We start from the raw sequence: 21091 nt of genomic DNA, 5'->3' as shown, positions 1-21091 counted from the left end.
TTTTCTCCGAACCTATGTACCCTGATTGATCAATGTCACCTTATTAAAATTAATAAAAAAATATTTTAAAAATTCTTGTCATTCAGCTACTGTTCAGTTTATCATTTCAGCTTCTTGAATTCATATTTCACTCAGTATAGTTTATTAGCCATTCATAGAAAAAAATTGTATTATTTCAAAGACAACTGACACCTGTTACTCAACCAATGTTCACATGAGTAAGGAGAGGTCAGTTGCTCAGAGACACAGTTTAAAAGCAAGTGGGATAATTTTAATATCCAACCAAGTCAAATCACAATCTATACCTTCAGCACTAAAGGTATTCTTAAAAATGTCCAGGCTCGCATGATTAACTAAATACTAAACAGAGCACACATGCTAAAACTGAATTTCTTTTATTCTAGATCATTGACTATTCTTCGCAAGTTGTTTTGATTTAATTTCTCGAATCAGAATTTCACCAGGTAGATTTCCTTTAGATAAAGTTATCAGACTTCTTGCTGCTAGACTAGAATCCGGATTATGAAGTGAATGCAAGTTACAATTACCTCTGTAAAATTACATTCTCTCTCTCCCTGTCTCTGACTCTGTGTGTTTAGGTTTTACTGAGGAAGACACTATCAAATGTTTCTAAATCATTTCTTGAATGTTCAAAATATTTACTTAAAGACATTTTATAACTGGACTACCAGGTTCAAGTAATGGGAAAGTATATTAAGGTAAAACATGCATAAGTTTTTTGTAGTTTTGCAACATGCTACCCTAATAGTTACTAGCTAAAAACTAAAGAATGGCCTGACCTGTGGTGGCACAGTGGATAAAGCGTTGACCTGGAAATGCTGAGGTCGCCGGTTCGAAACCCTGGGCTTGCCTGGTCAAGGCACATATGGGAGTTGATGCTTCCAGTTCCTCTCTCTCTCTCTCTCTCTCTCTCTCTCTCTCTCCTCTCTAAAATGAATAAATAAAATTTTAAAAAATTAAAAAAAAAACTAAAGAATGACATTCAGTTAGAAAGTTATTCTCTCATACTAAATACTTAAATTAATGTTCATTAAGCCTACTAAAAATTATTCTTTATTATATATTTCACTGTTTTATGAGCAATCAGATAGATTGAATAAACATTATGGTTTACATTTTATTCAGAAAAACAACACAGGAGCTAAGTGATTACCCACTGGAAAGTGGTAACCACCATTCGACTCTCTGTTTCTATACCATGTCCACATATAAGTAAGGTTATACAGTTCCCTCTTTGTGTCTTGCTTATTTCACTTAAATCTAATAGCCTCCAGTTCCAACCACATTATTATAAATAGCAGGATTTCCCTCTTCTTTAGGTCTGTGTGTATGTATAACATTTTCTATATCCATTCATTATTCAAGCACAATGAGGTTGTATCCATACTGTGCCTATTGTGATTAATACTGCAAAAAAATAATTAGGAGTGCAGGTGTCCCTTCATGATCATCCTTTCAGATCCTTTGTTATATATACCCAACAGTAGGACCGATGGGTCATATGGTAACTCTATTTTTAACTTTTTGGGGAAATGCCATACTCTTTTATAATAACGGTACTAATTTACATTTCTGACACAAGTATCCATATCACCACCAACATTTGTTATCTTGAGTCATTTTAATAACAGTCACCAGTACTATGGCAGATGTGAGGTGCTCTTTCTTTTTTTCCAGCTTTATTGAGATACAATTAATACATAAGTTGAAGGTATACAACCTGTTCACTTGGTACACTTATATATTGCAAAGTGATTACCACCACAGCATCAGCTAACACCTCTGCCATATCACATAATTACCAATTCTCTTTTGAAGTGACATCTCATTACAGTTTTGATTTGCATTTCCCTAATGATTACTGATTTGAGCACCATTTTATGGTCATTTGCATGTCTTTGGAAAAAAATTTATTTTCTTTTTGGTCTTTAATCATACTTATTCTTTATATATATTGAGTAGTAACCCCTTATCAGAAAGATGGTTCCCAAATATTTTCTCCTATTTCATAGGTTGACTCTTCATTTTGTTGGTTGTTTCCTTTGCTATGCTGTCAATTAGTGTTACAGGCCTAAATGCAAGAATTTATTGGGCCTTAAATTTAGCAAATAAAAGGTAGTTTTAAATATTTTTAACAAATTAAAAAGGCATCTGGAAATTAAAGCTCATTGCCTGTTCTCTGCTGCAGTTCTGCTTGTGGAGGGAGACTAGGAGAAAGGCTTTCCCCAAGGTCATTAACATTTTGCATCATTCTCTTTAAACAGGCCTTATAAAAGTGCATAAAAGACCATGTGCTGCCAAAGATACTTTGAAATGGAAGAATTCAGTAGGAGACAGACAGAACCAGAACACAAAGACCTGATTTCTCTCAGCCTTGGACTTCCGTGGGTCAGGACTCTCTGGTAGCAATTATTCACAAAGCAATTTCTAAGGCATCAGTCCTACTTCATTTTGGACAGCTGCACCAAAATTACCTCCGGAGAGATATTAAGCAATTAAGCAAAAGTCTACCTCCGGACAATACTGGTGAGCTATTTTTCTTCTCAAGCTAATGAAAAAGGCTGTGGAAAAGGGGAAGTCAATCAATATTGCAGTATTTTGAAAACCTGTATTACAGTTGCAAGACCCTTATTCTCAAAAATAATTGGAGAATAAAGTTCTTAAGATAATGATAAGATTATAAAGTGCATTTAGACATGTCTATGAGATAGGGTAGCATGACTGTGAATAAAAAATGCCAATATTTACCAAAGAACTTGAGGTATCATCATGTTTTAAATGCTCAGAAAGTAGAGGAAGGAATTCATTGAGATGACTCTTGATTCAAGAAGAAAGAATTCTTCAGGGGCCTTAGAGTGTGGACCAGGGGTAGTCAACCTTTTTATACCTACCACCCACTTTGTATCTCTGTTAGTAGTAAAATTTTCTAACCGCCCACTGATTCCACAGTAATGGTGATTTGTAAAGTAGGGAAGTAACTTTATTTTATAAAATTTGTAAAGCAGAGTTACAGCAAGATAAAGCATATAATAATAATTACTTACCAAGTACTTTATGTCAGATTTTCACTGGTAAGTTGTTTTATAAAGACTTATTTATAAAACAACTTACTATAGTTAAATCTATCTTTTTATTTATACTTTGGTTGCTCCACTACCACCCACCATGAAAGTTGGAACGCCCAATAGTGGGTGGTAGGGACCAGGTTGACTACCACTGGTGTGGACAATGGAGGCACAATTCCCAGGCTGGTGTTTAAATGCCCAGTTTCTTCTGGATGAGAACCAAGTGCATTAATTCACAGGTGGCAAAACAGCTACTTGAGCTCTCTTAAGTTGGAAAGCTTCCTCGGTGGAAAATAGTCATTTTTTTTTTCATTCAGAAGGAAAATTCTAAGGATAATGCATGTATAAAAGCAGAGGTGGGGGGGTGTTTCAGTATGAATTTAAATTGTTATTATTACTACCATTGTCATTATGACTACTATTATCATTACTTTGTACTGTATAAGAGAAGACACACCTGTAATGACTACTCTACCTATTCTAATATACATACCTGAGAAAAGCGCATCCTGTGGTTTCCCAAAAGAAGGACATGCCAAATACAATATGCTTTGCAGAGAGAGCTCAGACTGCTGAACTTAGATCTTGGAAGGATGTGGCCTCAATAGACAAAATTTCTATTGAATACCTAAGACACTGAATTATCCTACCCTAAGATATAAATAAAGGAGTCATTTGTATCTGTGGCTTGGTCTGAAAAATAACTTGCAAGCCTATAGTCAAAACTATTACACATACCCCATTCCAGACCTACAATCCAGTGACCTCACTGGAGTACCTGAAATTCCACCACTGAAGATTATCCATTTAAATTAAATACTGTCCTCCTCCTAGACCCCTATGAAGTATCTTTCAGTAATGAACTCTTTCAGAAATATTTAATTTGTATTTATAATTATGTATAAGTACATAATTATATTGGAAGACCTAATATAAACTAGCATAAAATTGAAAAATTCAAAAGGATGCATGAAGAGATATAGACACATGGTGGCTACCAGAGGGAAGGGGGGTGGCGATAGCAAAGGGTAAAGGGGGCCGAATAGATGGGAATGGAAGGTTTGACTTTGGATGGTTGGCACACAATGCAATATACACATGGCGTATCATAGAAATGTATACTTGAAACCTACATCATCTTATTAACCAGTGTTACTCCAATATATTTAATGTAAAAAATAGTAATTTAAAGAAAAAAGATGCATGAGGGAATTCTGAGATTAAGGGCAGGGTCCCTCCCTTTTTTTATTTTTCTCTGTCTTTTTGTATTTTGCTCCTTTTTCTTTTTTTTTTTTTCTATAATTAACAGATGAATGTTTAAAATACCAAGGCAAAGTAATTCCTGGGGAAACCTCAAACACTGATTTTGAAGATGGAGAAATTACCTGAGACTTCACTTTCCTTCCTTTCAAATCAAACAGGACTTTGATTTGAGTGAGTTCTTTTATTGCTCTACATTCTCTTATCGCTGTCTCCTTCTCAGGGTTTTAAAGGCTATTCCAGGCTGACAGAATAGATTTAATTTCATGACAGAAATAACTGTGAATATGATAAATGATAAAGAATTTAAAACTTTCTCCTTTCACAAATAGGATAACAGAAACCCCATGAAGCTAAATGATTAATCTGGAGTTCCAGTACCATTATCTCAGAATCAGAGTTGTATCATTTTAGCCCTCTTTCTAATACACCACACCACCTCCTGTCTATAAGAGCTTCACATCAAACAGGGAACCATGAATTCATATACACAAAGAGCAGTGTTTCATAATGAGAAGAACCTGCAGAGGTCACCCTTTCTCAATACTTGAAACATTCATGGCCTCATATAGGGAGAAAATGTAGCCATATGTTTTAGGTTCTGCATGAAAAACAAGACTCACTTCTCCAGATATACAAATGTGACCATAGCCCCAAACACAAAAGTTTTTTCAAAATTCTCTCCAGTGCCTTCTACAAAATAGGTAAGTAAATATTTTTCAGTAAAAAACAGATTTTTTAAATCTTAGTAAAAGATAAAGGAGGTAAGACACTTGGCTCGATGTGTGACTTAGAGGATTTCTATTATACTCCTGAGTTTTTATTTCTGATGTGAAGTGCAGGGGTGGACTGTCATGCTTATGTGGGATGATCAGAATCATATTCTAATTTCTTGACGTATGCCTGCTAGGCAGATGTAAGTACCCATTTTTCTATTTTCAACTACTGTGATTAAGTTTGAGTCTGAAATAAATGCTGTTGGTCTTTGTTATGTTTTTCTTTCAGATAGCTTAATTGTCTCTGGGGAGCTTGGACTGCTGGACTAATACCATGGGAAAAGTGAACAATGTAACTGAGTTTGTTTTCTTGGGTCTTTCTCAAAACCTAGAGGTTGAAGAAGTTTGCTTTGTGGTGTTTTCTTTCTTCTACACAGTCATTCTCCTGGGAAACCTCCTCATCATGCTGACAGTTTACAAGGGCAACCTTCTCAAGTCTCCTATGTATTTCTTTCTCAACTCCTTGTCTTTTGTGGACATTTGTTACTCTTCAGTCACAGCTCCTAAGATGATTGTTGACTTATTAGCCAAGAGCAAAACTATCTCCTATGAGGGGTGCATGTTGCAACTCTTTGGGGTACATTTCTTCGGGTGCACAGAGATCTTCATCCTTACTGTAATGGCTTATGATCGTTATGTGGCTATCTGTAAACCTCTCCACTATATGACCATCATGGACCAGAAGAGATGCAATAAAATGTTGCTGGGGGCCTGGTTAGGTGGGTTCCTACACTCCATAATTCAAGAGGCTCTGGTAGTCCAACTACCCTTTTGTGGACCCAATGAGATTGACCACTACTTTTGTGATGTCCACCCTGTCCTGAAACTTGCCTGCACAGATACATACTTGGTTAGTGTTGTTGTGACAGTCAACAGTGGTACCATCGCTCTGGGAAGCTTTGTCATCTTGCTAATATCCTATACTGTCATCCTGGTGTCCCTGAGAAAGCAGTCAACAGATGGCAGGCGCAAAGCTCTCTCCACCTGTGGCTCCCACATTGCCGTGGTCATCATCTTTTTTGGTCCCTGTACTTTCATGTATATGCGCCCTGATACTACCTTTTCAGAAGATAAGATGGTGGCTGTATTTTACACCATTATCACCCCCATGTTAAACCCACTGATTTATGCAATGAGAAATGCAGAAGTAAAGAATGTAATGAAGAAACTATGGGGCAGAACAGTTTACTGAGATGCTAATGATAAAAGGTGGAAGTAACGATTTAAGCTGAATAATCATAAATCTTCCTACCTATACAATGAAGACAATAGTAACAATCTCATGAGGTTTTGGGGAAGAAAAATGAGAGAATAACACATTCTACAAAAGCAAGGTATTATTTATCCTTACAATTATTATATTTGTTCTAATATTTCATAATCAGATAATTTTCTAAAATATTTGACCAGATTAATCTTAATTAAACTCAAGCTCACCATGACCATACTCAGCACCATTATTCTCTCCCCATTTTTGTCTTTTTGCTATTTTCTTTAAAAAGTGAAAGTTTATTGTGAAGTTCTTAAGGCTGTTTCTAGTGGTTAAAACTGTGATTGGTACACACTAAGCATTCACTATGTGTATGCTCTGTGATTAAAAGGATAAATGAAAAATAACAGAGATCTGAAGTCTTTGCTGAATAAAAATTAAGCCTGGTAAGTTTGGAGTTAGAGGAGACATATCTGCAGAATGTAAAAGAGATATAACACAGACTTTAAAAAAAGAACGACTTGTTTGTATCCTTTGGTCTTGAGAAAAAGTTTTTCCTTTCTCATTCCTTTACTCAAACAATGAAGAAATTTTAAAAAATTACCTCTAAAATCCCCTTTTTAATTGTAACATTCAATTAATATGTTTCTGCTGACTCTAATCTTTACTTATAGTCTGTCACCTGACATCCCTGTTAATGTAAAGTGATTAACAAAAAACTAATGAAACTTAATAATAATTAAGTCATTTGTGAAGAATAGGTGACCGTGACTCAGTTGACAGGGTAAACATAACTCTCTGTAACGCATGGCTGGGAACTGTATTTTCTCTAATGTTTGAACCGAGCAGCTCTGCTGTGATCCACTTTTTAGCTATGGATTACACAAAGACTCACTGTGGACAAATAAACACGTCTTTTTTATGTGACCCTAGAGAAGGTGATACCTGACCTAGTGCTACATTTCTGCTTCACACAATCTGTACTTTATTTCTCTACAGCAAATAAACACATCATGAATTACCTCTACAATTATTTCATTGTCTTTTCCACAAATCTGATTATTTAAGTTACTGCCTATACCTGGGTATGTGTTTATGCTTAGGGAGTGTTGTTTTTGCTGTGTCTGTGTGCCTGTGTGAGTGCATATGTGAACTTTATATAAAAGACTGTGCATAGTGCTTTTATAAAATTATCTTGGATGTTGATGCTTTCATAAAATTAAAGATATGAAATACCAAGATGTGGCAAGACATCTGGAATAAAAGATATAATTAAGAAACCCTGACCCTGGGTCCTGGCCGGTTGGCTCAGTGGTAGAGCGTCGGCCTGGCGTGCAGGGGACCCGGGTTCGATTCCCGGCCAGGGAACACAGGAGAGGCGCCCATCTGCTTCTCCACCCCTCCCCCTCTCCTTCCTCTCTGTCTCTCTCTTCCCATCCCGCAGTGAGGCTCCATAGGAGCAAAGATGGCCCGGGCGCTGGGGATGGCTCCTTGGCCTCTGCCCCAGGCGCTAGAGTGTCTCTGGTCGCAAAAGAGCAACGCCCCAGAGGGGCAGAGCATCGCCCCCTGGTGGGCAGAGCGCCGCCCCCTGGTGGGCATGCCTGGTAGATCCCGGTCGGGCGCATGCGGGAGTCTGTCTGACTGTCTCTCCCTGTTTCCAGCTTCAGAAAAATACAAAAAAAAAAAAAAAAAAGAAAAAGAAACCCTGACCCTGGAATCAAATAAATTTATATTTATTGTGAGGAGCCACTGCACCACCTCACCCACAAGTGTTGTAAAGTACCAAAAGCTACAGAATCAATATTCATATTTTAAGAGGCTTGAAGAACATTTTATTAATTTGGGTTAAGGTGTGCAGAGAAATTGTGAGAAATAGTCTCTGTACTGTGTGATTGGCATAACCAGGATGGCCCTTGGCATTGTATTGTAAATGCAAAGGGGAGGAAAACATGGATTCCCAGACATTTCACCACACCTGGGGGAAAGGGTGAATGGCTAGCCAGGTGCAGGAAGAGAAAAGCCAAAATAAACCTTTTCTTATAGCAATGAGCCATTTGCGGGCATTTGTCCCCACGAAACTACCTCTCCTATGTAAATGCATATGGTTAATACATGTGACTCTGGACAGAGAGATGGAGGATAAGCACTAAAAAATATAGGAATGCCTTTTAATATGTAAAGAGACATCTTTTTACCATTGTGTTGACTTATAAATTGTTTTCTCCAAAATGATGTATGGCTTGCAAATTGAACATGGTCCTATCATGTTAAAGGACATATGACTATAACCAATAGTGGTAAAGAACACCTAATTGCAATTTTTACTTCTGTACTTCCCACTTACAAAACTATAAAAACTAGGTAAAACAAAGGGCCAGCGCACTCTCCCTCAGATTTCTGTCGGAGTTGCCACCACTTGGCCAAGCTAGACAATAAAGATTTGATGTGTAATCGATGGATTTTGTTCATGTCTTCAATGTTTTGAGTCCCTTTGGATTAGGTTTAACAATTACCCCAGCTTAAATTTATATTCTCTGGGTCTCTATGGGACTCCATTTGTTCGATTTTAAAACTTTGATTATATCAGTGCATCTCAACCTTGGCTGATTATTGGGAAATATCTTGAGAGATTTTTGAAGAGATTATTGTATGTATTCCAACAGTTTCCAATCCAGTAATCCAGGGTTAAAGTATATTTTTTAAAATCTCTATTTTAAACAAGGTCCTCTGATAATTTTTATGTGGTTGATGGCACATCTGAGCATTAAATTAGGAAATACTAAGACTAGAAAATAGTTGACACTCTTGGAGGTTTTATGAGCCAATGAAATACACAGACCTACTTTTGGATATATACAGCCCATGTCTTCTTCTAACCAACACATGGGGAGCTAAACTTGAACTGACCTTAGAAAAGTATGGAAAAATAAATGTTATACATGTGATAACTTTTCTCCATAATATCCTTGCTTTTATGTCTTTGCATTAAAGTTTTTACTATCAAGGGATATTAGTGATATTGAAGGTCTGAAGTTCCTATAAAGGGAAAAACTGAGAGATTTGATATTCTCAAGGACCAAGAAGTGGAACAGGAAATAGTATGCAAGTTCTCACTAGTGACTTTATAAACTTACTCCTGTTCACAAAAGTTCCTCAGAGCCGATCCAATCAGAGGAGCTCAGAAGCTCTCTGGAAAGAGATGACCAAGAGTCATGAGAACTCAAACTCTATTCAGTTTCAGAGGTGTTGAGTCTGGTTGACAACACTGTTTTAATCCATAGATATGTGATCACAACACTGACTATCATCAGCCTTGTAGTTTTAAAACTTTGTTATTACAAGAAGAAATGCATGAGTTTAATGAAAGCCTTTGTTGATGAAAATAAATGATAACATTTCTCATTTTCTAGATGAATAATTTAGTTTATTTCATAATGGAAAAAGTAAAAATATGTCTCCCTGTATCTTCTAATCAGTCATTGTAGCATAAAATAATTTATGCTACCCCTGGAGTAAAATAAAATATTATAAAGATGTTTCCATGCACTACTCTAGTGAATATTCCAAGATAAGCTTTGACATTCATCCATCCTTTTTCTCATTGAAACATATCCAGGAGAGAAAAACATTTATCCCAAGTCAGAGTCTCCAGATTCTCACCATTTTGATAGCACTTGAGTGGAAAAGCCTTATTTTGACAGTATTCTGATGTGTCCAGCTCCTGCATGATGACCAGCTATTATTTAGATACTTTTTATTTCTCTTTGTTTGTTTTTGAGCCTTGTCACCCCATCATTTTATTTAAATCTTCTAATAGTCTTTATTCTACATTGTCAGTATAAAAAATCCACAAGTTAAGGACACCACAGCATAGAGAGCAACAACACAACATCCAAGACAATCAATGGTACAGAACATGTGCAGAACACAAAATCCATGTCATCAAAGACAAAGATAACACATCTATTTCTCCTAGAGAAAAATAAGAGCTACGTGACAAACATCAGAACCTACTCTGAGGTCTGGAGTTAAGCCCAGTCAAATCTGACCTAGATTTTCTTATGCCCAGCAAACCCAAAGACACATGAACAGGAATTAAATGCCTGTTAGATAAGCCGAAAGTTTTGAAATGGCCTGCTACCTGTCATTACTGAGTTGGCTGATCCAAGAATATGGTCAAACTGTAGGAATGAAAATTCTGAGGCATAGTCTTGAATTGATAAAACCTCCAATATATTTAGTATAGGGGACTTGGAAAGGAGCAGTAGAGAAGGCCCACCTAGAGAAAAGGCCATGAGAGACATCACATAACCTTGATTATACACATGAAGCACAAATTCCAAATACCTTCTTAAACAGCCAGCCTCTCTCCCACTATTATGTCCTTGGAAAGGACATATGTAATATTAACAGCAGTTGGGTAGATTCCTTTATCACCATTCCTTTGTTGATAATTTATAAGAAAAGAGTTAACAAAAGATAAATACAAACCATGGTCAAACAGACTTCTGAAAGGCCTGTATTCTTTTGGAAGAAACCAAGCAGCAAATCAGTCCTACTAAGCAAATTTTATTCATTACTATAGAACATAGCCCACATACGCATCAATAACAAACAAAATAAAATCAACACCAGAATTAGACACCTTCCCCTGGAGCTGTAGACATTTCTGTTCATCTTCACCTCCCTGGATTGGATCATTCCACCAGGAGGTAATCACCCCAAGGTCATCAATTCTAAACTCTAACTTGATCTGTTTTTGCCTTTATCTCCTTTTCAATATTCTTCATTACTGTTCTGCCTCCCATTATAATGGCTCTGAGCTCTGTAATTTTTCAGGCAGTACACATGTCAAGGTCTTTTTGGAGGAAAGAAATTATTAAATATTCATCAACCTACTGCTAATCTCTGAAAATATAATTGTCACCTGAAAATTTGCATTCTTGTTGCAGAGGGACAATAATTCATTAAGCATATGCAATACAATTTTTTAGTGGGAGCTGTGGTAAAGAGGATAAACAACAGAAAATAGCAGGTCTGTGCCTCTGACATTTGAAATCTTGGTGTACCTGCCCTCCAGGCCTCAGTTCCTCAGGTGTACGTTGTGCTCAAGGATGACAACTAGGTAATTTCAGAAGTTCCTTCCAACATCAAAGCTGGAGGATTCTTATATAATTTAAGTAAACACATCACTGTACCAACAACGACCTTGGCCTATGCCTGTTTCCAAATGAGGCAAAAGAACTAAGAAGCAGTTCAATTGCCTTATTTCTCCCTAGTATCCTTACTTGCTAAGGGGGAATAAGACACATCTGAATAGAGTTAGAAAATCTCAACATATTCCACTTGCATAATGAGCACTGAGTATCAACAAAATGCACCCATAAATATTCATCTCTTTGTCACTGTGTCTTCTCAAGCTCAGGCAAAACACAGGATGGACATTTTCCACGTTGCACATTTATCTAGAGCATCAGTGTGTGCACTCATGGAAAATTTTCAAATGAGCTTCTCAAGACAGTCATACAATATATTTATAGGGTTGAAATAATAAATCATCCCATCTGAATCTTCTAATTACAGAAATCCACCAAAAACATGATATATTAAGAATTAATCACAATAACTCCCGTAAGTATAGAGCAAATAGTAAAATTACTTCTTATTGCATTTTATAGAAGTATGGTTTATTCATGTTAACAGTTAAAACATACAACAACACTTGTACAAATTTTTACATTGCTTTGTATTCTTATGGTAATGAAAACCTCAAGAAATGGAAGTGAGCAGGCCCTCTCCCTCTGAGAGGTGTCTCAGTCAAGACATCCGTGGCGTAAAGCAGGGCACAATGGTCAAACCACACAGTCTTTACATTGTGCCCTGATAAAAGTGCTACAATGTCCACTATGTCTGGGATCATGATGGACAGAATACAGCAGAATGCCAGAGCTTGAAGGGACCAGGAGACTATCTGATCCACTCCCGCTGTATCCAGGCTTAGAAAGGTGAAGAAAGAGAAAGAGAGTGACCGAGGGACTTCTCTTGTCAAGCTTGCAACCTTCAATGATGGCACAGCAGCTCTCTGTCCTGGCTGTCTCTGTTGACTTTAACAATTCTGCGCATAGATGGAGACCTGCAAAGGACGCATCAATGACAGGCTTCACTTTCCTGCCAATAATGTGTCTCAGCACCACACTTTTCTCATGGTGTTCTTCATGTCTGTATTTCTCAGTGAGTAGATGAGAGGGTTCAACATGGGGGCGATTACGGTGTAAAACACAGCAAACACCTTGTTGTTCCTGGCTGAATCGGCCGTGTGGACATAAGTGAAGATCAGGGCAAGAAGATGAACACGACAGTGACATGTGAGCTGCAAGTGGAGAGGGCTTTGCAGCAGCCCTCAGAGGAGTGTGTCCTCAGCATGGACAGGATGATGATGTAAGAAATCACCAAGGCAACAAAGGTCACAATGGCCAGCACTCCTGAGGTAGTGTTGACGGCAATAACCAACAGACTTGTGTCGGTGCAGGCTAGTTTCAACAGGGCGAAGATATTGCAGAAATAGTGGTCTATCTGATTGGGGCCACAGAAGGGCAGTGCAGTAATAATCAGGATATGTATCACTGAATGAATAAATGCCCCGATAATAGAAGCCATCACAAGGACATAGCACACCTGCCTGCTCATGATGACTATGTACTGAAGGGGTCAGCAGATGGCTGCGTAGCAGTCATATGCCATGGCCACCAAGATGAAGATCTCATTGGCACCAAAGAAGTGTGTATAAAACATCTGAGCCAGGCAACCCTGGTAGAATATGGTCTTCTTCTGAGCCAGTAGGTCTGTGATCAGTTTGGGGACCATCGTGGAGGTGAAGCAGACATCCATGAAGGACAAGTAGCTGAGGAAAAAGTACATGGACTTTGCACTGAGGCAACTGCCCCTGATGGTGAGAAGAATAAGCAGGTTTCCTGAGAGAATTGTAAGATAGCACAGCAAGAACAGGACAAAGCAGGCAACATTCGCATCCACATTGCTGAAGAGTCCCAGAAGGATGAATTCTGTGATGTTGTCATGTCCCATGGCTTCTGTGAGTTCAAACATTTAGAAGGGGAAGTTAATACACCTGAAAAACTTAACTCTTTGAAAAAATTAATATATTTCAAAATCACAGATTTGTTCAACAAATACACACTGATTGCTTATAATGATACAATCACCATAATTGGTGCTAAGGGTAAGCAGTGTACAAAATACATCTCTAGGCTTGGCAAGATGGCGATGGAGTAGGAGGGTGTACCAACTTCCACCTCCCAGAATCAAAGTGGATTACAACTTAATTTTACGAACCATCATCTGGAAAAAACAACTTTGGTAAACTAAGAGGACTCTTTAACCAAGGATCACTGAAGAAGCCACACTGAGACTGGTAGGAAAAGTGGAAATGCTGAGAGGGCTTCCCAGCTCCCAGGAGCAAACGGCAGCCAGGAGGGACTCACATGGCGAGAAGTGAGTTTAGTAGAGAGAGGAGGGTCCTGGGCCCTAGGACCAAACCCCAGCCTGCAGCCCCAGAGACTAGAAGAGGCATACAGATAGTATATATTTAGCTGTAAAACAAGCCAGGATACTGTTTGTGAGAAAGAGACAGACTCCTCAGACCCAGGATTATTCTAAAAGGGACCTCGCAGAAAACCTCTTTCACAACCACTCACCCCAGACTCTGTGGGATGGGGAGAGAGGAGAGTCCTGGAGTAGCAGAAAGAGAGAGAAATCTAGGAGGCACAGGGAGAAACACTTTGAGGGACAGTCACCCTAACCCCTGGGTTTAGTCACTCCCCAAATCTAAAGTGAATACTTCCCCTGGAACCAGCAATACCAGCGAAGGGAAGCAGGACACCAGCCAAACAAGCTTTCCTGTGGGACTCAGAGCAGACTCACTTAGAAAAGAGAGACTTCAGGAATACAGTATTGAGTGCTAGGGTCTCTCCCATGGGACTTAGAGCAGAGTCACTTAGAAAAAGAGAGACTTCAGGAATACAGTATTGAGTGCTAGGGTCTGAACTGCAGCATCCCAACCCACACTGCTGAGGGCCCGCCACAGGGCTGGTGGAGGCAGGACACAGAAGCACGGTCTTATCCATGGTGGCAGCAGCTGGGCGGGCCACGACGGAGGCATGGCATGAGCTCAGTCCTGCCCTGCAAGGGCGGAAGGGGCACACAAAGGCCCAATTCGGCTGCAGGAAGGGTAAGCATGAGCAGACCCACCTACAATCCCACCTGCAGGAGAAATGTGAAAGCTGGGCGAAAATGGAGAACTGGTGGAGAGCCATGGCTGAGCAGGGGCGTGCAGCCCTGCCCGGGAGCTGGGGCTTGTGGCCAGGCGCAAGCGTAGCCCCGCCTGTGGAGGTGGGGCAAAAGCTGGGGAACAGGTGGAGACCCACAGCTGAGTAAGGGTGCGCAACCCACCCATGGAGTCCGGTTTTGCAACCCTGCTTGTGGGATCTGCGCTAAAGCCGGGAAGAGCAGAGACCCATGACTGAGTATAGGTGCGCAGTCCTGCCCGCCCACAGTGCCAAGGCTTGCGGCCCAAGCGCAGCATGTAGCCCACCCACAGGGGCAGGCAAAGGCCAGACAGGGCTTGTAGACCCAGCAAAGGGAAGCAGGACACCAGCCAAACAAGCTTTCCTGTGGGACTCAGAACGCAGTCACTTAGAAAAAGAGAGCCTTCAGGAATACAGTATTGAGTGCTAGGGTCTCTCCCATGGGACTCAGAGCAGAGTCACTTATAAACCCACGCCTTTATGGTCAATTGATAGTTGACAAAGGAGGTAAGAGCATACAATGGAGTAAAGACAGCCTTTTTAACAAATGGTGTTGGGAAAATTGGACAGCTACATGCAAAAAAATGAAACGACCACCAACTTACACCATTCACAAAAATAAACTCAAAATGGATAAAAGACTTAAATGTAAGTCATGAAACCATAAGCATCTTAGAAGAAAACATAGGTAGTAAGCACAATGGCATTTCTCACAGGAATATATTTGCTAATTTATCTTCACGGGAAAGTGAAATAAAAGACAGGACAGCCCTGGCCGGTTGGCTCAGCGGTAGAGCGTCGGCCTAGCGTGCGGAGGACCCGGGTTCGATTCCCGGCCAGGGCACACAGGAGAAGCGCCCATTTGCTTCTCCACCCCTCCGCCGCGCTTTCCTCTCTGTCTCTCTCGTCCCCTCCCGCAGCCAAGGCTCCATTGGAGCAAAGATGGCCCGGGTGCTGGGGATGGCTCTGTGGCCTCTGCCCCAGGCGCTAGAGTGGCTCTGGTCGCAACATGGCGACGCCCAGGATGGGCAGAGCATCGCCCCCTGGTGGGCAGAGCGTCGCCCCCTGGTGGGCGTGCCAGGTGGATCCCGGTCGGGCGCATGCGGGAGTCTGTCTGACTGTCTCTCCCTGTTTCCAGCTTCAGAAAAATGGAAAAAAAAAAAAAAAAAAAAAAAAAAAAAAAGGACAGGATAAACAAATGGGACTATATCAAACTAAAAAGTTTTTGCACAGCTAGAGACAATATGAATGAATAAAAAAACAAAACACACAATGGGAGAACATATTCAATAATACATCTGATAAGGGGTTAATAACCAAAATTTATAAAGAACTTGTAAAACTCAACACCAGGAAGATAAACAATCTAATCAAAAATGGGCAAAAGAAATTAATAGACACTTCTCCAAAGAAGACATACAGATGGCCAATAGGCAGATAAAAAAATGTTCAACATCACTAATAATCAGAGAAATGCAAATTAAAATCACAACGAGATATTACCTCACACCAGTCAGAATGGCAGTCATTAACAAAACAACATATGATAGGTGCTGGCGAGGATGTGGAGAAAAGGGGACCCTCCTGCACTGCTGGTGGGAATGCAGACTGGTGCAGCCACTGTGGAAAACAGTATGGAGATTCCTCAAAAAATTAAAAATGGAACTGCCTTTTGACCCAGCCATCCCACTTTTAGGAATATACCCCAAGAACATCATATCACTGACTCAAAAAAAGAAATGCACCCCCATATTTATGGCAGCATTTTTCACAATAGCAAAAATCTGGAAACAGCCCAAGTGTCCGTCAGTGGATTAAAAACCAGCGGTACATGTATACAATGGAATACTATGGGACCATGAAAAAGAAGGAAATATTACCTTTTGCAACAACATGGATGGACCTGGAAACTATTATTTTAAGTGAAATAAGCCAAGCAGAGAAAGGAAATATTATATGACCTCACTCATTTGAGGAATCCAAGGAACAATGTGAACTGAGGATGGAATAACACTGAAGGGAAGAGGGGAGGGCGCTGTTGGAAGAGCGGCAAGGGAGATGTTGAGGAGAATACGGGGGAGGGAAATGCATTCAGGGGGACACTAGAATCTATGTAAACACAATAAACTAAATTTAAAAAATACATCTCTACTCACAAGTACAGTATGAATTCATTAGGATAGTATATAGCAGGGGTCGGGAACCTTTTTGGCTGAGAGAGCCATGAACGCCACATATTTTAAAATGTAATTCCGTGAGAGCCATACAATATGTTTAACACTAAATACAAGTAAATGTGTGCATTTTATGTAAGACTAACACTTTTAAAATACAATAAGTCTCTGAATGTTTTTAATAACGTTGTTATACTGCTGCTAAACAATGATGAATAAAGTACTTCTCACCATTAATGCAACTTCTGGTGCTGCATGGTTTTGCTGATGGCTTTAAAGTCTGGGTGATACGTGGTGAGGTTAAGCTTCATGCAGGCGTTGAGACTTCCATCCGTTAAATGTGATCATAGGTTGGTCTTAACATTGTTTAGATGTGATAAAAACTGCTCACATGCATACATAGAGCCATTAATTGTCAGTACAGCAATACACACACGCTGCAGTGTGTGGTATGTGATGGGAAGCGTGTTCCAAGTATTAACAATCAGCTGGTCCGTGGGTTGAAGTTTTTTCATTTCTCCCCACTTGTGTTTGCTCGCCAACTCTGCTTGCTGGCATGCAAGTCTTTCCAAATCTTTATTCAGTGACTTGAACTTATTCACCCACATGTCTGAGGCCTTCAGGTCAGCAGCTTGTAGCTCAAAATCTCTGACAGAGACACCGGGGATGTAACTCAGGTTAGCGCTGTCCACTGCACACTTGTGTGGATGCATGATGAACTTAAAAAGACGAGTGAGTACGCTCATGAAATTCTCCAAAGCACGCTTTGAATGACTGCAGGAGATTAGATGTGAAGCCCGCTAGCTGCTGGAGATCAAGATGTTGAGCAGGGTCAGTTGCTGTACATGCATCTTTAAACTCTCCCAGTTTTTCAAAGTGTAGTAAATGACCTGTTTCAATTTCAGTGATGAAGAGTTCCAGCTTGTTTTCAAATGCAAACACTGCTTGTTGAAGGGATAAGACTGTATTACCAACACCTTGCATTTTCACATTGAGCTAGTTCAGATGTTTAGACATGTCCATGAGACAGTAGAAGAACTTCAGGAGCCACTCAGGGTTAACTAACTCAGGATGCTTGATGTTTTTCATTTTAAGAAAAGTCTGGATTTTGCTCAGAAGCTGCAAAATAGCTGAACACCTCCCTCTTGACAACCAGTGCACATTGTTGTGCAGAAGCAGACCAGGATAATTATTCTCAACTTCATCCAGCAGTGTTTTAAACTGGTGAACATTTAAAGCTCAGGCAACAATAAAGTTGACCACATGAATGACCAGCGACATCACCTCACCGAGCTGCTTGCCACACATTTGAGCACAGAGTGCCTCTTGATGTAGGATGCGGTGAAAACTTAGGATGGGTCTCTTTTCATGTTCACGAAAAAGTGCTAAGCATCCTCTGTTTTTCCCCACCATGCACGAAGCACCATCAGTACACACTGAAATAAGTTTATCCATCAGTAGATTTTTTCTTTAGCGAACTCAGTGAAAGACTTGAATAAATCCTCCCCTCTTGTTGTCTCTTTCATAGGCAAAACAGCAAGACTTTCCTCACATAGTGTGTCACCGACAGCATACCTTGCAATCACACTGAACCGGGATAAATGGCTTATGTCTGTTGACTCATCCAAAGTGAGAGAAAAGAATGGTGCTGCATTTGCCTGACCAGGCTGTGGCGCAGTAGATAGAGCATCGGTTTGGGATGCAGAGGACCCAGGTTCGAGACCCAGAGGTCACCAGCTTAAGCATGGGCTCATCTGGTTTGAGCAAAAGCCCACCAACTTGAACCCAAGGTTGCTGGCTCCAGCAAGGGGTTACTTGGTCTACTGAAGGCTCGCGGTCAAGGTACATATGAGAAAGCAATCAATGAACAACCAAGGTGTTGCAATGCGCAATGAAAAACTAATGATTGATGCTTCTCATCCCTCTCCGTTCCTGTCTGTCTGTCCCTGTCTATCCCTCTCTCTGACTCACTCTCTGTCTCTGTAATAAATAAATAAATAAATAAATAAATAAATAAATAAAATTTAAAGAATGGTGCTGCATTTATGTCCTTCACTTGTGTTGCCTCAATTTGATTTGCCATCATGATGGTATGATAGTGAACAGTTCTTGCCAACAGAGACATGTCTTTTATTTATTTGATTATCTTGTCTTTATCCGAAAAGTCGTCAAAAAGTTCATTGGCAACATCAAGCATGAATGTTTTGGCATACTCTCCATCTGTGAATGGCTTTCTGTTTCTCACAATTGCTAAAACACCAGCAAAGCTAGCCAAATTCCAGTCACCTTGTTGGGTCCAAACACAGAATTTCTACTGACTAGCTTGCACTCTGCACAGCAGCTCTTGACGTCCTTTCTTCCTGCTGTACCCTGCTGGATATTTCGATTCAAATGTAGTATGGTGTGTGTCGAAGTGCCACCTTATATTTGACCATTTCATTGATGCAATTTTATCATTGCATATTAGACACACTGCAGAACCTGCTCTCTCCACAAAGGCAAATTCCTCTGTCTATTCCTCTGAAAAGTATGATACTCCTCATCTATTTTTCTTTTAGCCATCTTCTTCATCAAAAGGGTTTCTGCAATTAGCTAGCTGACTACTTGATTAAAAGGAGGGAAGTTTACTTCTTGACCTCACAACGACCCATGTACACTATGCATTATCTAATAAAAATTCGGTGTTGTACCAGAGGACAGCTGTGATTGGCTCCAGCAACCATGAACATCAGCAGTAGGAAATGAATGGATTGTAATACATGAGAATATTTTATATTTTTAACGTTATTATTTTTTTTATTAAAGATATGTCTGCGAGCAAGATGCAGCCATCAAAAGAGCCACATCTGGCTCATGAGCCATAGGTTCCCGACCCCTGGTATATAGCAATAATAGTACAAATCATCAATTAATTGCAATCAAAGTCTCACACATGCCATGAAAAACAGAATGAATACTTAAAAGATGAAACACCATTTTTCAGGAAACTTTTGAGATGAAATTTTAGTGTTATACCTTAAGACCAGTTTTTAAATCTCTGATCTGTCTGTAATGGCACTGAGGTTGTCTGCTCTTGAAAGGCAGGAAGTTACTAGCACTAAATCTATGCCAAACCCCGAAAGTTCTTTAATATCATTAAACTTCAGTGAGCTCATAATTTTAAATATTGGACCTCGGAGTGGCAATTTCAGAAAGTGCCATTAGAACCATTTCAGCTTTTTCAAGGTGAAGGGATTAAGTAAAGAAAAAATAAAATAAAAACTCATAGACACAAAGAGTATGGGGATGACAGAGGAAAAGGCAGGTGAGGACGGGCAGACAAGGGTAAAGGGGAGATCAATGCTGAGGGAAGGAGACTTGACTTGGGGTGATAAACACACAATACAATATACAAATGATGTTCTATAGAATAGCACACCTGAAACCTATGCAATTGTATTAACTAGTGTCACCCCAATAAATTCAAATTAAAAAGTGTTTTAAAACAGAACCTTTTTTTTGCCTGACCTGTGGTGGCGCAGTGGATAAAGCGTCAACCTGGAAACGCTGAGGTCGCCGGTTCAAAACCCTGGGCTTGCCCGATCAAGGCACATATGGGAGTTGATGCTTCCTGCTCCTCCCTACCCCTTCTCTCTCTCTGTCTCTCCTCTCTAAAAATTAATTAAAAAAATTTTTTTTAAAAACCAGAACCTTTTTGTGAACATTTTTTTTTTAATGATGGGAGAGAAAGAGCAACAGATAGGTGTTTGGGGAAAGGTCTTGTTCCACTTTAGGGTGTTTAGTGCATTTATGGTTTCCTGGCATTGACCTTAGTTCCCAGGTCTAACACAAGAGTTCTTTCCATGTTTGTCCTTCAGTCACCCTCTCCAGCAGTTCCATAGAGGACAACACCCTTTCAGGAGCAAACTGCATCCAGAAATGCTTTTTCACTTGACCTGTTCTACTACCTTCCAGCCAGCCTTTGGACCACTTTCTTTCCCTGCCAGGCTGACTGCATGTTCGTGGGCCCAATTTCTGAAATATTTTAGTTAAAATAAAAGTATTGTGGAAATCTATCACAGCTATTTTATCCACTCATCTACTGATGGGCCCTTGGGCTGCTTCCAAATCTTGGCTATTGTAAATAATGTTGCAATCAACATAGGGGTGCATATATGCTTTCAATTAGTGTTTTGTGTTTCTTCAGATAAAATACCAGGAATGGAACTGCTGGATCAGAAAGCAGTTCCATTTTTAATTTTTTGAGGAATCTCCATACTGTTTT

General features: G+C 39.8%; 1 protein-coding gene and 1 pseudogene across 1 annotated transcript; one reads left to right on the top strand and one right to left on the bottom strand.

Moving 5' to 3' along the window:
- Positions 1 to 5396: 5396 nt before the first annotated feature.
- Positions 5397 to 6314, top strand: LOC136320767 (olfactory receptor 4S2). Its single transcript, XM_066253920.1, has one exon. The coding sequence runs from the start codon at positions 5397 to 5399 to the stop codon at positions 6312 to 6314; it is 918 nt and encodes a 305-aa protein (XP_066110017.1).
- Positions 6315 to 12516: 6202 nt separating this feature from the next.
- LOC136320958 (olfactory receptor 4P4-like) lies at positions 12517 to 13415 on the bottom strand (annotated as a pseudogene).
- Between the last annotated feature and the right edge of the window lie 7676 nt (positions 13416 to 21091).

This window comes from Saccopteryx bilineata, chromosome 1 (genome assembly GCF_036850765.1).
Source record: "Saccopteryx bilineata isolate mSacBil1 chromosome 1, mSacBil1_pri_phased_curated, whole genome shotgun sequence".
NCBI classification, from domain to species: domain Eukaryota; kingdom Metazoa; phylum Chordata; class Mammalia; order Chiroptera; family Emballonuridae; genus Saccopteryx; species Saccopteryx bilineata.
The sequence above is the reverse complement of the archived record's forward strand: the minus strand, read 5'-3'. Positions and strand labels throughout refer to the sequence as shown.